At 60.5% G+C, this 17,429-nt stretch overlaps 7 protein-coding genes across 7 annotated transcripts; 3 read left to right on the top strand and 4 right to left on the bottom strand.

Moving 5' to 3' along the window:
- Nucleotides 1-501: 501 nt before the first annotated feature.
- D7B24_000324 (uncharacterized protein) lies at nt 502-1,215 on the top strand (the record flags this gene model as incomplete). The annotated part of the gene is made up of 1 exon (XM_028634583.1): nt 502-1,215. The coding sequence occupies one exon, from the start codon at nt 502-504 to the stop codon at nt 1,213-1,215; it is 714 nt and encodes a 237-aa protein (XP_028498285.1).
- A 2,206-nt stretch (nt 1,216-3,421) lies between these two features.
- Nucleotides 3,422-4,773, top strand: D7B24_000323 (uncharacterized protein; the record flags this gene model as incomplete). The annotated part of the gene is made up of 2 exons (XM_028634582.1): nt 3,422-3,575; nt 3,629-4,773. The coding sequence occupies 2 exons, from the start codon at nt 3,422-3,424 to the stop codon at nt 4,771-4,773; spliced, it is 1,299 nt and encodes a 432-aa protein (XP_028498284.1).
- A 420-nt stretch (nt 4,774-5,193) lies between these two features.
- On the bottom strand, nt 5,194-6,564 carry D7B24_000322 (uncharacterized protein; the record flags this gene model as incomplete). Its single annotated transcript, XM_028634581.1, has 2 exons — nt 5,194-6,320; nt 6,387-6,564. 2 exons carry the CDS (start codon nt 6,562-6,564, stop codon nt 5,194-5,196), a joined length of 1,305 nt encoding a protein of 434 aa, XP_028498283.1.
- A 1,882-nt stretch (nt 6,565-8,446) lies between these two features.
- Nucleotides 8,447-9,808, bottom strand: D7B24_000321 (uncharacterized protein; the record flags this gene model as incomplete). The annotated part of the gene is made up of 1 exon (XM_028634580.1): nt 8,447-9,808. The coding sequence occupies one exon, from the start codon at nt 9,806-9,808 to the stop codon at nt 8,447-8,449; it is 1,362 nt and encodes a 453-aa protein (XP_028498282.1).
- Nucleotides 9,809-10,844: 1,036 nt separating this feature from the next.
- On the bottom strand, nt 10,845-11,717 carry D7B24_000320 (uncharacterized protein; the record flags this gene model as incomplete). The annotated part of the gene is made up of 2 exons (XM_028634579.1): nt 10,845-11,427; nt 11,503-11,717. The coding sequence occupies 2 exons, from the start codon at nt 11,715-11,717 to the stop codon at nt 10,845-10,847; spliced, it is 798 nt and encodes a 265-aa protein (XP_028498281.1).
- Nucleotides 11,718-13,452: 1,735 nt separating this feature from the next.
- D7B24_000319 (uncharacterized protein) lies at nt 13,453-14,767 on the top strand (the record flags this gene model as incomplete). Its single annotated transcript, XM_028634578.1, has 2 exons — nt 13,453-13,562; nt 13,657-14,767. The coding sequence occupies 2 exons, from the start codon at nt 13,453-13,455 to the stop codon at nt 14,765-14,767; spliced, it is 1,221 nt and encodes a 406-aa protein (XP_028498280.1).
- A 509-nt stretch (nt 14,768-15,276) lies between these two features.
- Nucleotides 15,277-17,064, bottom strand: D7B24_000318 (uncharacterized protein; the record flags this gene model as incomplete). The annotated part of the gene is made up of 1 exon (XM_028634577.1): nt 15,277-17,064. The coding sequence occupies one exon, from the start codon at nt 17,062-17,064 to the stop codon at nt 15,277-15,279; it is 1,788 nt and encodes a 595-aa protein (XP_028498279.1).
- Between the last annotated feature and the right edge of the window lie 365 nt (nt 17,065-17,429).

The raw sequence follows: 17,429 nt of genomic DNA, 5'->3' as shown, positions 1-17,429 counted from the left end.
AAGTCGGCGAACGAGTTTGTGCATGACGGACGGGAAGGCGGCGGCGAACTGCCGAAAGGCTATTGATGTTCAGGATAGCCCATGTAACACGCAACGGCTTTTTCGGGGGGGAGGGGGGGCGGGTCGGTAGATGCCGAAACCCCTCCTTCTCACGGATCTCCGTGGAATATGCCTTTGGCGATTTTAAAGTTGGAATGCCGCCGTTTTGCGGTGTACTCAACGCCGACTTCGCCGACTTCGCCGAATGAGTAGACTAGTTGACTCTCACCGGGAGAGCAGCGAGCAGTGCATGTCGATCGTACAAATCGCAAAGTCCACGACGCTCGGGGTGACTCACGGGGGCCTCGGGCGCGAACATGGTACTTAAGATCTCTCGAGACGTTTTGAGTTGGGAGGCACGTTCTGTTCAGTTCAGCCACAGAGTCAGTTTCGACCACTTGTTTTCAAGAAAGAGGAAAAGGAAACTCTATCATCACGGCATTGTTCACCGGTATTTCACATATGACCATGGCCGATCAGACGGCCCCGCCCGCCGACCTCAAGTCGCGCCTCAAGGCGTCCTACGACGCCATTGCGCCGAAATACAACGAGTGGACCGTCCCCCACTCGGCGACGCGCCTGCACTACCTCAACCAGCTCCTCGACCGCCTCCCCTCTCCGGAGAGCGACAACGACGGCGATACCGCTGCTGCCGCCGTGTCGGTCCTCGAGATTGGATGCGGCCACGGCCTGCCCGTCACGCAGACGCTGCTGGCGCGGCCCAACACGACCGTCACAGCCAACGACCTGTCGAGCGCGCAGATAGCCCTCGCGCGCCGCAACCTGGCGTCGGCGGACGTGGCGCGCCTGACGCTCGTCGAGGGCGACATGCTGGCGCTCGACCTGGCGCCGGCGAGCCTCGATGCCGTCGTCGGCATGTACTCGGTCATCCACCTGCCGCGAGCCGAGCAGGTGCAGATGCTGGGCCATATAGCAGCGTGGCTCAAGCCCGGCGGCTGGCTGCTCGTCAACTTTGGCACGATCGCGGCCGACGGCCTGCAGACGGACGACTGGCTCGGCGAGGGCGCCGGCTGGATGTACTGGAGCGGCTGGGGCCGCGAGGGGTCGCTGGAGAAGGTGAGGGCGGCCGGGTTCGAGGTTGTCGTGGAGGAGACGACGGAGGACGCTGAGGATGCTGATTTCCTGTGGGTTCTGGCCCAGAAGCGCGAGTCCTGAAGGTCTGCCGCTCAGGACTGTGTAGCAACTCACCTGCCAAAGCTGTGATGGGCATGATATGGGTAGTGCAACCTGATCTCGTCAAAAGTCGAAGAGCTGCGACGTCTGAATATTGTGCATGCTGTGGACTGTGAGTTATGCATGGCCCGCCACGCGATACTCAACATGGTGCGCTTCAGCGTAAAGCAGCAATGGTTCTTGGGCAGTTGAAGTGATGGGTGTGCAGGGGCCGCGCGGGCTGTACCGCAGCCCGCCTCTGCCGTAACCTTTGCCTCTGCCTTTACCTTTACCTTGCCACAGGTATGCCATGCCATGCAGTGCCTTGCTTTGCTTTACTTTGCGTGGATTTCACCTTACCCCTCCACCCGCCCAACTACGACGGACCCCGCGCATGTAATGTTTTCCACCCCTGCACAGGCCTGCAAAGACCCCGCCCCCCCCCCCTCCCCAGCTTCCCCCAGCCGCCATGTGCGCGTCGACATGTCATGTTCGCATCAGGATGCGTCGTTCTATCAGTCATGCGTCCCCTATTTGACCACCCGAACGATGATTCTACGTTGGGGAGGTGTGTGTGAAATGTGATATTTTCTCCGTTTCCTTTCTCTATTGCCGCGTGCCCGATCGTGCGTCGGCCGGGACATGGATTGCGTGCGTACCAGGGGGGGCATGGTCAGATGACAGACGGACGGAGCGGACTTTCTCGAACAACAGACCGAGAGAGAGAGATGCGAAAATGTGGGCAGACGCCCACGGAAAATGTCGTCTGTCGCGCGAGGCCAAGCGGAATGAGGCCATGTTGTTTGCGTGCGGCTCCGATGGGAGGTTTCATCCTGAGGGGGACCCCAGCTGAATGGCAGACTGGCGAGTGGAGGAGAATTTTTAATCAGATGGTGTATCTGTCCGGCCGGTTCTGTATCTCGGCTGGCTGGCTCTTGGCTTTTTTTGGTGGTGGTGTATCATATCGTAGTCGTATCCTTGATGTCTTTTCTTGCGACGCGCGCATGCCCAAAGTGGTAAGGACGCGAGAGGGTTTGAGAAACGGCAGGTTCGGCTGTCTTGCCTTTCGATGATCGCCCTCTACCTGCATTTTTGCCTCGGCCTTTCCCCCCCATGTCCGTTTCGCAATGTCGTGAGATGCAGAGCAAGATGCCGTGGAAGGTTAGAGGCGGTGGGAAGAAAAATGCGAATCCGGACCCCCTTCACCCACGGCATCCGATTCGATTCGATGGCTCGCTTCTGCAGCCATGTACCTGCTCGTCACTGTACATCTCTCTGGCCGAGTCACGAGAGAGATGAAAGGGGGAGCGGGCTTGGTCATGAGAAGTGCAGCGCCGGGTGGGGGTTGTTCGGCTCATTCTGCGTCAGTGGTGGCGACGCAGTCAAGATGAGGAAGATGGACCGAACAGTTCCTGCGCCGAAAAAACGCCTCTTCTGGGGATCATCGCGGTCAACAGGTGACGATGTCTGTTTGCGGCCGGGCGCCCGCTCTTCAAGGGGTCGGCAAGCGGTAAGCGAGGTCTTTTGATGAAGGGGGTATCCGGGGGGAACTGACGGGGTGGATGATCGCGTACAGGATACGTGCGTCTTGATCTTCAGGGGGAGGCAAAAGGCGGAATTCAAGGGGCCGCTGTCTTGTGTCACTTTGGGGTGATGGGGCCGAGTATGGGGGGAGAGAAGGGGGGGGGAGGTAGCCTGGAGGGGCAGCCTAGAAGGGGAAGCGTCGAAGGAGAAGCCTGGAAGGAGAGCCTGGGGGGCAGCCTAGAAGGGGACGCCAGGAAGGAAAGCCTGAAAGGGATTGGAAGGAATGCCTGGACGTGGTTTCTTGACAGCGGGCGCGCCATGTTGAAAAAGAAGGGTCCAGTGGGCCATCGGCCTGGGGATGACTAAGCAAGGCAGTCGTCCACCGGTCACGTGCCTTCGCGACGACATGCAGTTTGATATCGCGATGTCCAATGACAGGATCTGGGTTGAACGACCACAATCGCCATCACCTGGCGCCTAACACCCCTCACCTCACCACCCAGCATTGTGTCTGTGAACGGTCCGAAACCACAACTTGAAGAACGGCACGGCTCAAAGTTAGACATTGACATCATCAACATCGCGGCGCTCAAGCGATCCTCTCCATCTTACGACACATGCCATGACGTGACGCCTCACCTCGAAACCCCGCCATCATACTAGATACGTCATCTAGCCCACGAGCATGCCCTCATTTGAGCTCCATGTTTGGGGCCCGGCCTTTGGCCTCCCCTCTATCGACGCAGAGTGTATCGCCGCCATTGCCTACCTGCACAAGGCTCTTCCCAGCGCAGAATGGACTCTCATTCCCAGTAGCGACCCCTCCGTCACTGCAGCTCGTAGGTTCATTTCCTGAAATGTCCCTGTTCAAACAATGCTAACAAAAAGAAAGATCGCCTCCCTGCTCTTCACTCAACGGTCACAGACACGTGGTCTTCCGGCTATGCTGCCATTGCCGCCCAGCTCGCCCAAACGCCCTACTCTCTAGACGCATCTCTCACGCCCGCGCAGGCAGCTGATGTGGCAGCTTACTCCTCCTACCTCACCACACGCCTGGCACCTCTCCTCGACATATCACTACACGCCCTGCCGAGGAACTGGGCCCAGACGACCCGACCCGCCTACAGCACCATCCTGCCGTTCCCCTTAACCTGGACCCTGCCCACGGCCCTTCACGCCGCCGCTCTCGACCGTTCCGCCCCGTACCTCGCCGGCCTGACGCTGCCCGACGAAGACAGCGACGACAAGGAGACGACGAGCGCCCTCGACGCCGCTCTGAAGCACATCCCGGCGCCGCGCAAGAAATCCCCCCTCGAAGACCTCGCACCCACAGAAGCGGCCACCATCCGCCTGCACGCCCTCGCCCTCGACGCCCTCGCCCCACTCAACGCCCTACGCGCCGAGGGCGAGGAATCCCCAGGCACAAGACTCCGTCTCTCGCCTTGTCCTTCGTCTTCGGCCGACCCAGACACGGCCCCCACGTCCCTCGACTGCCTCGCACTCGGCTATCTCGCTCTCATCCGCCGCGCCCCCGTCCCCCACGACTTCCTACGCAAGGCCCTCGAGGCCAACTTCCCGACCCTCGCCCGCATGACCGCCGACCTCGCCGAGACGTGCCTCACCGCCCCGGGCCCCCTGCCATGGGCCCCCGACAGCGCCACGCCGACCGTCGCCCGGACCCTCTCGCGCTTCGCCGCCGACGTGCTGCGCGTCACGCCCGTCGCGGGTCCGTACTTCGTCGGCGAGGCGCGTCGGCGCGCCGAGGACCCCGAGAGCGGTGCCGCCGTCGTCGCGGCGCGGGCGCTGGGCCTGCTCGCCCTCGGCTCGGCCGTCGCATACGGCGCGTGGACCTACCGCGGCATGGCGCCGTTTGGGCTCAAGAAGCAGGCGTGGGCGCGGCCGGCGGGGGGTCGGCTCGGTCATTTCGGCGCGCTGGGCGCCATGCTGGACTTTTCGCTCGGCGGCGCGCCGGACGCGTGGTCGCAGGGTGGGGGGGCTTCGCATGCGATTGTCGAGGCCGAGGTCGACGTCGAGTAGTTGTCGGGCCCGCGCACGCTGCGTGGGGCTGGGCATCGAGACCCCCCCCTTCCCCTGGTGACTTTGTTGGATAAGGGTTCACGTGGCGGTACATTATTGTAGAGTAACGAGGTAGATACGCGTAGGCTGTGTATTTTCCGTGTACAAATTTCACGAGGTCGGAGGAACAGGCCGACTTTCCAAGCATCATAATTCTTTTCTTTTGAAGGGAATCCATCCCGTGTGACTGCCTTTTTCTAAAGCAGGCGTACAGCCATTTCCCAAGCAGGCGTACAGCCTTTTTCCAAGCAGGCAAACAACTAAATCATACACGTGTCTCCCTCCTGCTATGCATCCCGCCCGTTCACAACAGGTACACCCATGCCCGTCCCAAAAGCAGCGTCGTCAAAAAGGCCCAAATCCCCCAACATGGCAGGCCCCCTAGATCTGACGGACCTCCTTGCCGACCATCTCGGGGCGGTCGACCTCCCACTCGTCGCGCAGAACGGCAAAGGTGAGGTCGCTGACGAGCAGGCTCTGCGCGAGGCTCCAGACGAGGGTGATGGCGTAGAAGAAGTTGGCGTTGCCGCTGCCGGCGTAGATCCACAGGTGGTAAAAGGCGGGGCCGAGGAAGGAGGCGTAGAGGATGGCCGAGGCGGTGACAAAGGGGTAGCGCATGAGGGGGAAGACGTGGCGGTAGAGGGGCACGGCGGCGGCGAAAAGGGACGCGTCGGCGAGGGAGGGGTAGGGCTTGAAGATGGCGAGGACGCCGAGCAGCAGGGTCAGGGCGGCGAGGGGCTGGGCGCGCAGGCGCACCGACAGGCCGCCGACGTACGAGGCGAGGTGGAGCCAGAAGACGGCGAGGAAGAAGGCGCGGAACGAGTCGAACATTTCTACGAAAAAGTACCACCAGAGGCCGACGTTGGGCGTCAGGTCGGAGAGCGTCAGCTGCACGCCGTACGTGCTGCCGAGGAAGGCCCAGGAGCCGCCCGTCAGGAGCGCCGAGAGGCCGAGGAGCGCGAGGAGCGTGGCGGCGGCGACGGCGGCGTGGGTGGCGGCGAACCGCACGGGCGAGGCGACACGACGAGCCAGCGCCTGGCGGTCGTAGGCGAGGAGGAGGAGCGGCGGCAAGAGCAGCAGCGGCGACAGCGAGAGGTAGCCGGCCAAGGTCAGGGCGACGACGGCGCTCACGGGGGCGCCGCCGATGGCCTTGGCAATAGCGTGCAGGATGGCGCAGGTCGAGAAGACGCCCGTCGACCGGCCGAGGCACGTGGCGATGGTGAAGGGGTTGAAGAGGAAGGCGGCGGCGACGGCGACGCCGTTCCAGCGTGTGGCGCGGCGCGGTGACGTGAAATGCCTCGACGCGCCGGCCTCGCCCGAATCGGCAATCTTGGCGAGAGCATCAGCGCTCAGGAGGTCGACGAGGATGTAGAGGAGCGATGCGAAGATGGGCCATGCCTTGAGGTCGGGCAGCAGGGAGAAGAGCGGCAGGAGGAGGGGTGCCTGGTGGTAGACGCCGCCGTCGTAAGGCGAGACATTATGATTGTAGAGGAACAGGCCTTCCTGGACTTTTTGTCTGTGTCAGCGATGGGCGGTCATCGACAGGCTCGCGGGGGGTCCAGTGAGGAACTCACGTCGCTTGAAGCTCGTCACAGGCGTCGAGATCTCAACGCGGCCAGTCAACAGGTCGGGCAGTCGCGGAAAGCCGACGAAGAGGACGAGTCGCAGGGCGGCGGCTGCGAGGAAGAGGCCAGCCTTGCCTCCCTTTGTCATGGTGATTTGCTGCATATCTCGGTCATGGCTCGGGGGCATGGCCGTGGCGTTATGGTGGTGATGGTGCAGTGGGAGCTTCGAGGAGTTGAGCAGCTCACCGAAGGTCAGGTACGGTACCTGGCAAGGCAAAGGTAAGGTACTTAGGTACGTTAAGGTACGTGCGTGATGGATGCCACCTGGCGGGACGCGTTGCGCGTCATTGGTCAAAAATGCCCTTCTCGGAGGGGTCTAGTGGGGAGGATTTGGTCCAATCAACCGGCATTTGTCGTTGCCTTTTGGAGACAGGCAAGCTTGCCCATGATATGAATGATCTGGAGTTGAATGTTGATGCACGGAGATACTACTCTGGAATGGATCAAGGCATAGGAAAATAAAGGTATTTGCTGGATGAATTTCATTTACCACTTTGTCATGAAATATCTAGGTTAAACTTGGTTGAGATAAGCAACCCTCCCTCCAACTGCGTGGCAATGCTTAAATCTCTGACATTAGTTTGAAGAGCTCCTTCAGACCGCTTATAGGCCCATGCGGCACCATGGTGCGAGCAAAACGACAGCTTGAGTGGCTTGAGAACATTTACTTCACATGGCTGGGCTGGGAAAAACGACGAGCATTCAACTTCAACCCTCCTCTTCTGCATGAAAGGCGACGGGAGTGTTTGCGAAATGCCAGGACAAGACTACGGCGAGAGGTTGGCCGTGTAGCGTTAATGGAGAGAATAAACGTAGGGAGGTTATATGATCAAGAAAAGGGGAAAAAAAAACCCCGGGCACCAACTAGTCTACCGACATCTAGGGTGGGTTTATTGAGCTGCATACGTCCACCCTGGCACTGACGTTGGCACAAACCGAGCCAGAAAAAAACAACTACTTGTTTCCCTTTTGATTCTATGTTTCAATCGCTTCAGTAGCGCAAGATGCCTTATGTCACTTGAATTCTTCAGAAGCAAAGAGTGACGGAATCAACCGTTCGTCTCTTGGGGTCTCTAAGTGGGTGGAATAATTGATGCCTTGATGCCCCTTGCTTACACTCTAGTCCATTGGCCTTCCTCATGACTACTTCCTCGCTGCTGTCGGTCTTGTCCTCCAAACTTCTGCGGTAACACGCCGGGCAGTCCCCCGCTGGTCTTATGGCTCCCTCGCGTCCTGTCAGAATCCGTCGTGGTAGCGAGTCTGTTGGGAGGCATCTAGGGACGGCTGGAGGACCCTGAAATACGAGACTAAAGGGCCCTCTAAGACACGAAGACCACCGAAAGCCCAGGTTCAGGAATTCCTCTCCCGTATGTTAAGATATCGCTATGGCGGCAACGCTGCGGAAGACCTTCTCTCTGCTCACGCCTCGGCAAGACGCCTCAATACCATTCGCGTACTCTAGTGAGTTATCCCTGCACCTCGTAATATTGTGTGCTTCTCTCAATCAACGAAAGGGGCAACCAAAACCTGGAAAGGTTTCCGCAAGGTTCACGGCCTCCACCCAGAGTACGACAATGACCGGCTGGCTATCTTGTCAAGGGTGATGTTTTATACGAGAAGAGCGGAAAATACCGAAACTCTCCACAGCAATGGAAAGGGAGGCACTAATGCAGCGACGGCATGCAATAGCCGTCCACTGGGCGGGCGATCTTGCCAAACGACATCACACTGCCACTCTGCCACTCCCAGGCATAGAGCCCGCGTTTCATCGCATGAAGTAAACAAACAACTCACTTCATCGTGCACCGCAAGTCTCGTCACCAAAGCAAGATCCACATGTTCCAAAGGAGGGCGACAAGGCAGTATTATTCACAGTTCCAAATACTCTGTCCGCATGCAAGGCTCGTAAAACAATGCACATGATCGCTGCCCATTATGAATAGTGAATCAAACCCCTGATAGAAACCCCCTCATCATCATGCCTCCATCTCTCTCTCTCTCTCGCCCCCTCAAAGGAGGTGAGGCAGAATCCTCTCGTCCGTGTACGCCCACAGCAGAGGCGAGTAGTCGGAGCACCAGGCATTGCCGGTGAACCAGGTGTTCCTGCCGCCCTGCAGATCGTACAGCTTGGAGTAGAAGCCGTCGGCGACGGCTTCGATGGGGACGTGCAGGCCGAGGTCCTTGTGCTGGCCCCAGGCGGCCGTGTCGGGGTTGCCGGGCGAGCCACTGACAGCGTTGCCGACCGTCTTGGCGGCCGTCAGGGCGAGGGTGCGGGCCTTGGCGTTGCTCGGCTCGCCGATGACCTTGACCGTCTGGTAGCCTGGCACGCCGACGCTCTCGAAGCGGAAGACAAAGGGCGAGCTCGGCAGCAGGGTCGGCGACTGGAGGTCGACGTTGTAAAAGTTGGTCAGGTCCGGCATGCTGCTCTTGCGGATGATGCCGACGTGGTAGGGGATGTCGCTAAACTGGCCGAAAAGCTTCTTTTCGTTGTTATCGAGGTCGAAGACGGCGAGGTTCTCGGGCGTCGGCGGGATCGTGATGAGGAGCTTTTTGGCGCGGATGGTGCGGGTGCCGCACCGCCCCTGGACAACGGCCGTCACGCCGGACGTTGTGCGCGTCGACGACACGACGCGGCTCGAGTAGAGAACGTCTTTGCCGAGGAAGGCGGCGACGCGGTCGTACAGGAGCTGGTTGCCGGCGGGCGAGTACACGTAGCCGGCCGCGAGGCCGAGGATGTGCGGCAGGCCAAAGTTCTGGAGCACGTAGAGCGTCGGCGTGTCGAACAGGTTGCCGACGCCGTGGGCGAACTGCCAGACGAGCTGCACCATCTCGGCCGTAATGTTGTTACGGGCCACAAACTTGGAAAACGGCTCGAGGAGCTGAGGGTTGACGGGCTGGGGAATGTCATAGTAGCCCTGAGCGATGCCCGTGTAGGGTGACACCGCTGCGATGTAGTCGCCAATGGGACCGAGGAGCGACAGAATGTCCGTAGCCGTGGCATTCGGGACGACAAACCCCGTCTTGAAGTCGACAAGCGTGGTAGGGAAAGGCGACTGCGCCGAGACGTTGAGGGCGACGTTGAACCGGCCAAAGAAGTTCTGCGTCTGGTTGTTCAGGATGTAGGCCTGGACGCCGTAGTCGATGTGCGCTCCCGTGGCTTGGTCTGTGAAGGTATCGACGTGGCCGCCAAGCTGCTTGTCGCTCTCTACGACCAGCACCTTCTTGCCCTGATCACGGAGTCGAGTAGCAGCATATGCGCCGGTGGCGCCACCGCCAATGATGAGCACATCGACGTTGATCTCGGGGGCGGAGGGGACGGCCTGCACAGACGAGGCGGCCAGAGCCCAAAGGGACAAATGGTGGAAATGCATGGTGATAGGGGTCGCTGGAGGTCTGAAAGAGTGGACACAACTGTTCAAGTTGAAGTATTAGATGTAGATACAGCTACCCTGTACTGAGGACGCGATCCTATCTGGGTGAAGCCATCAAGAGGTCTATATACCAAGAACCATGCCAGGCTACCGGGAGCAGCCGGTGGTGAACTGGGCCGAACAGGCATCATGCGGCTTGTTCGGAACCGTAAGGTTTCCTAGCTTCGTAACTCCTCAAAGCGAGTTCAATATGGTTTGATTAGAGGTTGGCAAGGCATGACTCTCGCTGAGGCTGCGCATGCCGTTGAGGCTTATGTGATTGGGCCGATGCGACTCTGCCCAAGGCTTATTCGCGTACCGGGATCATGGCCCTCACTCTATTAAGCATCTCTTCAGGGAAATGATGCCCACGACTGCCACTCTACGAGGCTCAACCAGTACGGCGGTACCACAATTGTCGCGATAACAATAGTGAACACTAATTGTGTCATGCTGCCATCCTAGACCGCGCCGGAATTGTCATTCCATGTCGTCCGCCCGCTGACGTGAAAGCGCGAGTCTGACTGGCAGGGAGAGACAGGCAGAATGGATCACGGCACTTGTGGGCGGGATCGCGAGCGGAGACGCCACATCAAGCATTGCTGGCTATGGTAATCGATTTTGGTCCATGTCAATTTTCTTCTGATGCCTATTAAAATTCAGAGCAAAGCCAAGGGTTGCGCCCAAGGCAACCAGTCGACGTCGTGGCCGATGTCAACTCTACCTTAGTCAAAAGACACCCCCAACGCCCGAGATGATGTTCAAGTCCCAGGTATTCTGACCCTCCCCACCGTTACGCCATTAAAAAGAAGTACATCGTCCGCGTGTCCACGGCATCTGAGGACGGCACGTTGCGCCGGGCTGAAAACAAGAAAGAGCGCCGCACGGAACGAATTCATATGCCCCATGTCGCCTGTTGGGTCCAGAATCTGAGCCGGCAGGACGGGGTCTCCGAGCGCCCGTCAATGGATGGAGGGCGGGGCCTTCGAGCGCCCGTCTATGCAATGAGGACGGCGGCCAGCGCGGCGCCGGCCATGGGCCACCAGCCGACATTATGCACGAGCGCATGCATGGCAGCGCTCTCGGCGTTGGCGTCGGCGAGGGTCGTGTCGTTGGGCAGGGTGCCGTTGAGGAGGAGGGTGCTTCTGCCATCGCGCTCGCCGACATCAATGACCGACTTGTTGAGGGCGGCGTAGGAGCCGTTGCCGATCAGCTCGTTGAGGAAGGCGTCGCGGTCGCCGCGGTCCTGGGGCTCGTCGCAGCCGCAGGGCAGTTCCTCGATGCAGCCGCAGATGACGGGCTTGGTCTGGTTCTCGTTGGCCGACTCGTTGAAGAAGGTGTGGGTGTTGTTGAACTCGTAGTGCTGGACGCGGTGGCCGTACCAGCTGCCGGGCCAGAAGTAGAGGGCGGCAGCGCCGACGAGGACAAAGGGCGCGATGAAGCCGACAGGACTGCGGTTGCCGGCGCGATAGGGGGCCACGGCACCACCTCCGTAGTAGCGACCGCCGCCGAATCTGGGCTGGGGACCGCTGCCGCCGACGGTGCGTCCGCCCTGGGAACCGCCCGTGTTGGGAGGGCGACTGGCACGAGAGAGGGTCAGTGTCGTTGTCCCGTGAAAAGGGAGGGGTGGGTTGGAAGAACGATGGGATGCTTACCCGCTGTTGCTGCTTCTGCTGCCGCCTCCACCACGGTTGCCTCCACCGCCGCCGCCGCCACCGCGACCACCACCGCCTCCGCCCTTGCGCTTCCACAGTTCAGAGTCGTGCTCGTTGCGGGCGATGCGCTCAACGTTGTGGTGTTCGGGCGCTACGAGGGCGAGGGCGAATGTGAAGGCGGTGAGCACCGTCGCGAGGAAGGTCTGGATTTTCATGTTGGTCTGTCCGGCCCGGTCGGGTTCCTTTCCGATGGGAGTCTCGATAAGCGGTAGGTGTAGACGTAGATGGACCCAGGTATAGGTAGATGCACACGAGAGAAAAGTAAAGTAGTATGCGCAGCCTTTCTCTGATCGCCAAGGGGGTGCTGTGCTATGCTGTGCTATGCTGAGAAGCAGGAAGGTGTTGGTGTTGGTGTTGGTGTTGGTGTCTGAAAAATGGTGCGCGGACAAGACGCAGACTCAGCCGCCGCGGGAGGCGTTTGGCCTAATAAGCAATGCGCTGGTGGTGACTGCCCCGACCCAAGCACAATGGTCGGAGGCGGAAGGAAGGGTCGTTGTTAGCGGGGAAGTTGCAGTGCTGGGCCGCACTTGCCTTGCCTGGCTTGCCTGGTTTCGGGGCGCGGCTGGTGGGCGTGGGCGTGGGCGGTGCACTTGTTTGTGCCTTAGTGGGCCGCCGATGAACCAGTGGCGGGGTTTTGTGGAGATGACACCTCCGTTTCGACGCCTCACAGAGGCGAAGAAGGTCTTGGGAGCTGATACGGCGCGATGCAGTGGTTCTTCATCGACAATGACGTTATAGACGGAGCCTTTCGGTCGATGACGGTATCGAGTGGCGATCCAGGGTCCTGATCGCTGGCACGAGTGTGAGTTGTGAGTGGTATTCCTTCGGGTCAGTACAATGATGCAGAGGATTGTCCTGTCCGTGGCTAAAATGACCTCTGAGGTGACTAGGTAGGCACCTAATGTACTACGTCAGTTCGTGTCATCAGCTGTTTGGCCAAGGCATTTCATCCCGTCTTATAGCCTCGTCGTGCCTCGCGCATCCATTTTCCCTCAAACGCTCCAGCCCAAACACCAAACTTGAGAATAGTCTTTGAGGCAGCAAACGGGCCCTTTGAGCCACAGAACCTCCGTTTGCACCATCACGTCTTTGAGCGCACCGCTTCTCGGTCGCATCGGCAGCCCAACAGGACAATTCTTTCTGAGGCCCCCCCTGCACCCCACCTCTGGTGCACATCTCGGGCACGGTTGAGCAAAGCAAATGACGCTCTTGGCCCCTAGACCCAGGCCCTGCACGAAAGCGACCTCCCAATTGGGGTTTGGGGCAGCTTTGGGGGCAGTTGTGGGTTGGGCATTTGCTCGCTTTGGTCTCGGCACCGTGCTATCCGTAGGGCCATGTGTGCTGTCGAGCTTCTGATTTGGCGACGGTCCAGAGTGTTGCCTCCATCCCTGCGGACCGTCTTTGTAAGCTTAATAGTGGGCGTGACCCAGTATCGAAGCTGGTGTCATCCCAGTCGAGGCTGGTGTCACCCCAGCCGCAAGGCTGTGTGCATTGGTGTCAGCCGGAACATCTTTGATCACCAGCCATGTGCTTCCACGCCTCGTGCCAGATCTGATTGCCTTGCACGTCCACTGCAAACATGGCCTGATGTTGCTTGACTCTCCCAACCTCCCCTGCAGCCCGTCAAACTGGATGGCTTTCTAGATCCTGTCTTCTTGCGAACCGCACCGTGCGTGCGTCGTGCCTTGCAGAAAGCCTGATGAGGGGAGGAGGGGCAGCTCCACCCACGAACTCAGCTTACCCGACCCTCACCAACATGCTCGGCCAGCCATCGACCATCAACCATCTACCATCCACCGTCACTATCAACCTACCCTCACGCGGCGCTTCTTACCATCCCTGCATTGTCCCCATTCTTCATCTCCGAAAACAGCTTTCGCGACCGCCCTCATGTCGAGCCGTGACAAGAGCCTCCTCGACAGGCTGAATGCCCTCAAGGGAGGCTCAGGCTCCAGCCCCCACACCAACAACTCACCCATCTCTCTCGACCGCTCAGCAAAGTAAATCTCAGCCCGCTGCTGCCTGCCAGCTCAATCTTGCGTAGGAGAAAGAACAACCCAAGCTAAGCAAAGTGTTTTTGTCACAAAAATACAGTGCCCTCAATGTCTCCATCGGCATCGAGCCTGCCAAGCCAGCATCGAGGGAAGATGCCCTCGCCGCCCGCCTGCGTTCCCTGAGGAACACACCGGAGCGTGACACACCGCCCGCCACCGCCGCCTCCTCGCAGGCCGCGCCGCCGACGCCGACGCCGAAACAAGCTTCTGCCTCATCGCCGCTGCAGCAGGAACAGGAGCAGGAGCAGCCCCACGATGTCGATCCACTCCTGCAGACCGACGATCAGACCCTCGAGGAACTCCTCCAAGATGAGGATCCCGAGGCTGACCCCAGGTGGTCCCTTGATCTGCAGCCCGAGACGGCACGCGTCGAGGCTCTTCTTCAGGAGCTCTCCAAGGACATCCACCTGCAAGACGACAAGTCGGCTGGTGGAAAAGATGCCTCCGAGGCTGAAAACCGGGATGCGGACGATGACACGGACGGCGAAGAGATGAATCGTGACGTCGACGCGCTGCTAGCTCAGGCTCTCGACGAGGCCGAACTCGATGCGAAGCTCAACCCAAAGTCATACGGCTTACGAGACGGGCCGACGGAGAACCCGCCACGTGAGACGGCAGACGGGCCTCAGAAAGGGAATGCCGGACGCCAGACGCCCGAGGCCGCTGCCTCCCCCCTTTCCCTGCCCTCTGTTCCGTCCGCCATAACCCCCCACCAGGACGTCGACGACGGCGACGACGGCGAACCGTCCCTGTCTCTGCCTTCGGTCCCCTCTGGCCCCGCCACCTCCTCGCGTCCTTCAGATGACGACTCTCTGACAGCCCGCATGGCCGCCCTCCGCCTGCCCTCGTCAGACCAAGACGCCGAGGCCGCCGCCGCCGACGACATTGGACTCCCCTCCGTGCCCAGCGACCAGCCGGCGAACCGCCTGCGCTCGCGCACGGGCTACACCGACGACGACGCCAAGAATTGGTGCACCGTCTGCCTCGAGGATGCGACGCTGCGGTGTCTCGGCTGCGACGACGACGGCTACTGCACGCGGTGCTGGCGCGAGATGCACGTCGGGCCCGCCGCTGCCTTTGACGACCGCACGCACAAGGCCGTGCTGCTGGGGCGGGATCCGCGGCCCAAAAGGGTGGCACTGGGGGCGTGAGCGCTGGCGGCCTGACGTCCTGTCTGGGCACGCGTGTAGGACCATGGTGATGTCCTCTGACGTCACACTTGAGCATCATCCGATGTGAAGCCTCTTTTCTCCTTCTTCATCATGTCACATGTCGTCGGTGTCTGGCGCAAGCCAGGTACACGCTCGCAAGTCAAACTGGTACATGTCATCTCGTTGCAGCCGCTCAAGCCAACGCAGTGCGTGTCATTATCCTCGTCATAGCTGTACCTAAAAGAACCACCCGGGACTCCTAGCCGTGTACCACCCCGTGCTACAGCCCAAACCGTGTCCGTCCGAATGCCGTGCCAATTCCTCGTGCAACCCGAACCAGACCAGATCAAAAAAAAAAAGGAGGAAGGAAAAAAAAAAGGCTAAGATCAAATATTCCTCGAGTACGTGTACAACCAAGGATCGCTAAAGATATTGAAGAACAAGAAAGAGTCGATGTGCCGCATCATTTTAGGTCAAGGGATGGTGCCAGGCCAGCCACGTGCGAGCGACTACTGCGTGGACGCGCCCTGGGTGCCGTAGTCGCCGTTGCGCCCGGTGCGCCCGGTGATGTCCTGCCAGGTGGCGCCAAAGCGGCGCCCGGTGCTGGCCAGCAGGCCCTCCTCCTCGTCGGCCTCGGCGTCCTCGTCGAGCTCGGACAGGTTGAGCTTGGGGGTGCGGAAGAGGCCGGTGACGAAGACGACGAGGAAGACGGCGAGAAAGGCGAACTGGGCCCAGAAGGCGACGGCGCCGAAAAAGGGCCACGTGATGGTGACGCGGTTGAGGAACTCGGACATGACGGACGGCGTGCACACGCTGCGGGCCTCCTTGGACAGGGCCTCGGAGCAGCTGACGACGTAGTCGGGGCGGTCGCGGCAGTCGGGCCGCTCGCCCTGGCCGTGCGGCGCCGAGCACCAGGTCTGGGTGCCGTAGATGGAGTACTGGGGCGCGATGAGCATGGCGATCGAGTAGTTGATGGCGAGGATGATGAGGGCCAGCATGACGGTGGCGATGAGCAGGGCCTGCGGCGCCGTGCGGCCCTTGCGGATCTGGAAGATGCGGACCCAGAGGAAGCGGATGCCGACGGCGGCGATGCCGGTGATGGAGCTGCTGAAGAGGAACAGGACGAGGAGGGTCATGAGGATGTAGTCGACGGGGAAGGCGCGAGCCGACTTGAGGAAGACCCAGTTGATGGGCTGGAAAATGTTGAGGTGACCGAGGATGTAGCCGCAGCGCTGCTTGCAGAGGGAGTTCTTGGCCTTGTCAATGCCCGTGATGAGCATGGAGACCCAGATGAAGAGGGCAATGAGGAGCAGGAGGATGCCGCCGAGCAGCTTGACGGGACGGAACACGGCGCAGACCTTGAGCCAGACCTGGTAGATCTTGCTGCGTCCCTCGCCCGAGGCTTCGGCGGCGATGCGCTCGCGACGGCGCAGCGTGCGCTCCTCGCGCATGAGGGCCTCGAGCTCGCGGCGGTCCTTGGAGGGCATGCCGTCCTGGCGGCCCGCATTGCGCATCTCGAGCTGACGCTGGCGCTCCTGGTTCTGCTCCAGGGCGGTGGCGGTCGACTCGGTGAGCTGGGGCGCCGAGATGGCGGGTGCCGACTTGATGAAGGACATGGGGAGCAGGGCCAGTCCGGCGGCCGTGTAGACGACGTAGAGAAGGGTGCCGAGGGTGACGAGGAGGCCGAGCGTGAACGCCAGGGCCTTCTGTCCATTGTTCTCGGCCAGGAGTCGCTGGAAGTAGTCGAGATCCCAGCCTGCCTTGGAATCGTGGCCGGCGGCGGGCACGAAGAAGCCGACGAGGAAGAGGATCAGCACGAGAGCGACAAAGACGGCCGTGTATTTGAGGGCGCTGACAAGACGGGCGGCAAAGGGTCGGGTTCCCTCCTCGTCTTCGATCTCGTCGTACTCCTCGTAGAAGAAGTAGGTGAAGGGGATGACGAGGAGACACAGCAGGGCGTCGAAGCTGTAGAGCGAGTAGTAGACGATGCGAAGGGTCTGGAGGATGTTGTGGACGCGACTTTCGGTAGCCCAGTCCTTCTTGACGCCGAGGGTGGCCGATGTCGTGGACGACACGAGGGCAATGTCGACAGGCAGCAGGAGGACGGTGGCGAGCAGGGCGGTCAAGCTGACAATGGCGACCGTGCTGACGAGGGCCGATCGGTCGCGGGGGGCTTGCCACGTGAAGGTCGTGATGGAGGCAATGAGGAGGCAGAGGGCGATGACGGCGGCGTAGGTGACCCAGATCAGACTGGTCTGGAGGAGGCCGGCGCTGGCCATGGTTGTCACGTCTGCCATGATGTGGCTGTGCTCTATGCTCTGTGCTCTGGTGGAAGGTGTCGACGAGGAGAAGAAGAAGTAGTTGAGCAAGGTGGGTGGAGGGAGAGATTCGTCGTTGTGACCTTGGAGAGGAAGGTGGAAAGAGTGCGTACTGAGGAGGTAGAAACAGGCCGGGGTGAGCTCTCGCAGCTCTTTGGGGCCCACGGCCTATTGCCTGGCGTTTGGGCTTCCTGGTTCTTGGCGAAGCTGCACCAGTGACGCAACAACACAGAGCTAGTGTGGAACGCATGTGGCCCGTGCGTGTTATGCTCGGGAGATGTTCGGGGCCTATGCCTGGCGTACCTGTTCCTTCTTCTGGACGGCACTGGGCATCTCCCATTGTA

This window comes from Verticillium nonalfalfae (genome assembly GCF_003724135.2).
Source record: "Verticillium nonalfalfae strain VnAa140/NRRL 66861 chromosome Unknown scaffold_10, whole genome shotgun sequence".
Classification (NCBI taxonomy): Eukaryota; Fungi; Ascomycota; class Sordariomycetes; order Glomerellales; family Plectosphaerellaceae; genus Verticillium; species Verticillium nonalfalfae.
This window is presented reverse-complemented; position numbering and strand designations above follow the sequence as displayed.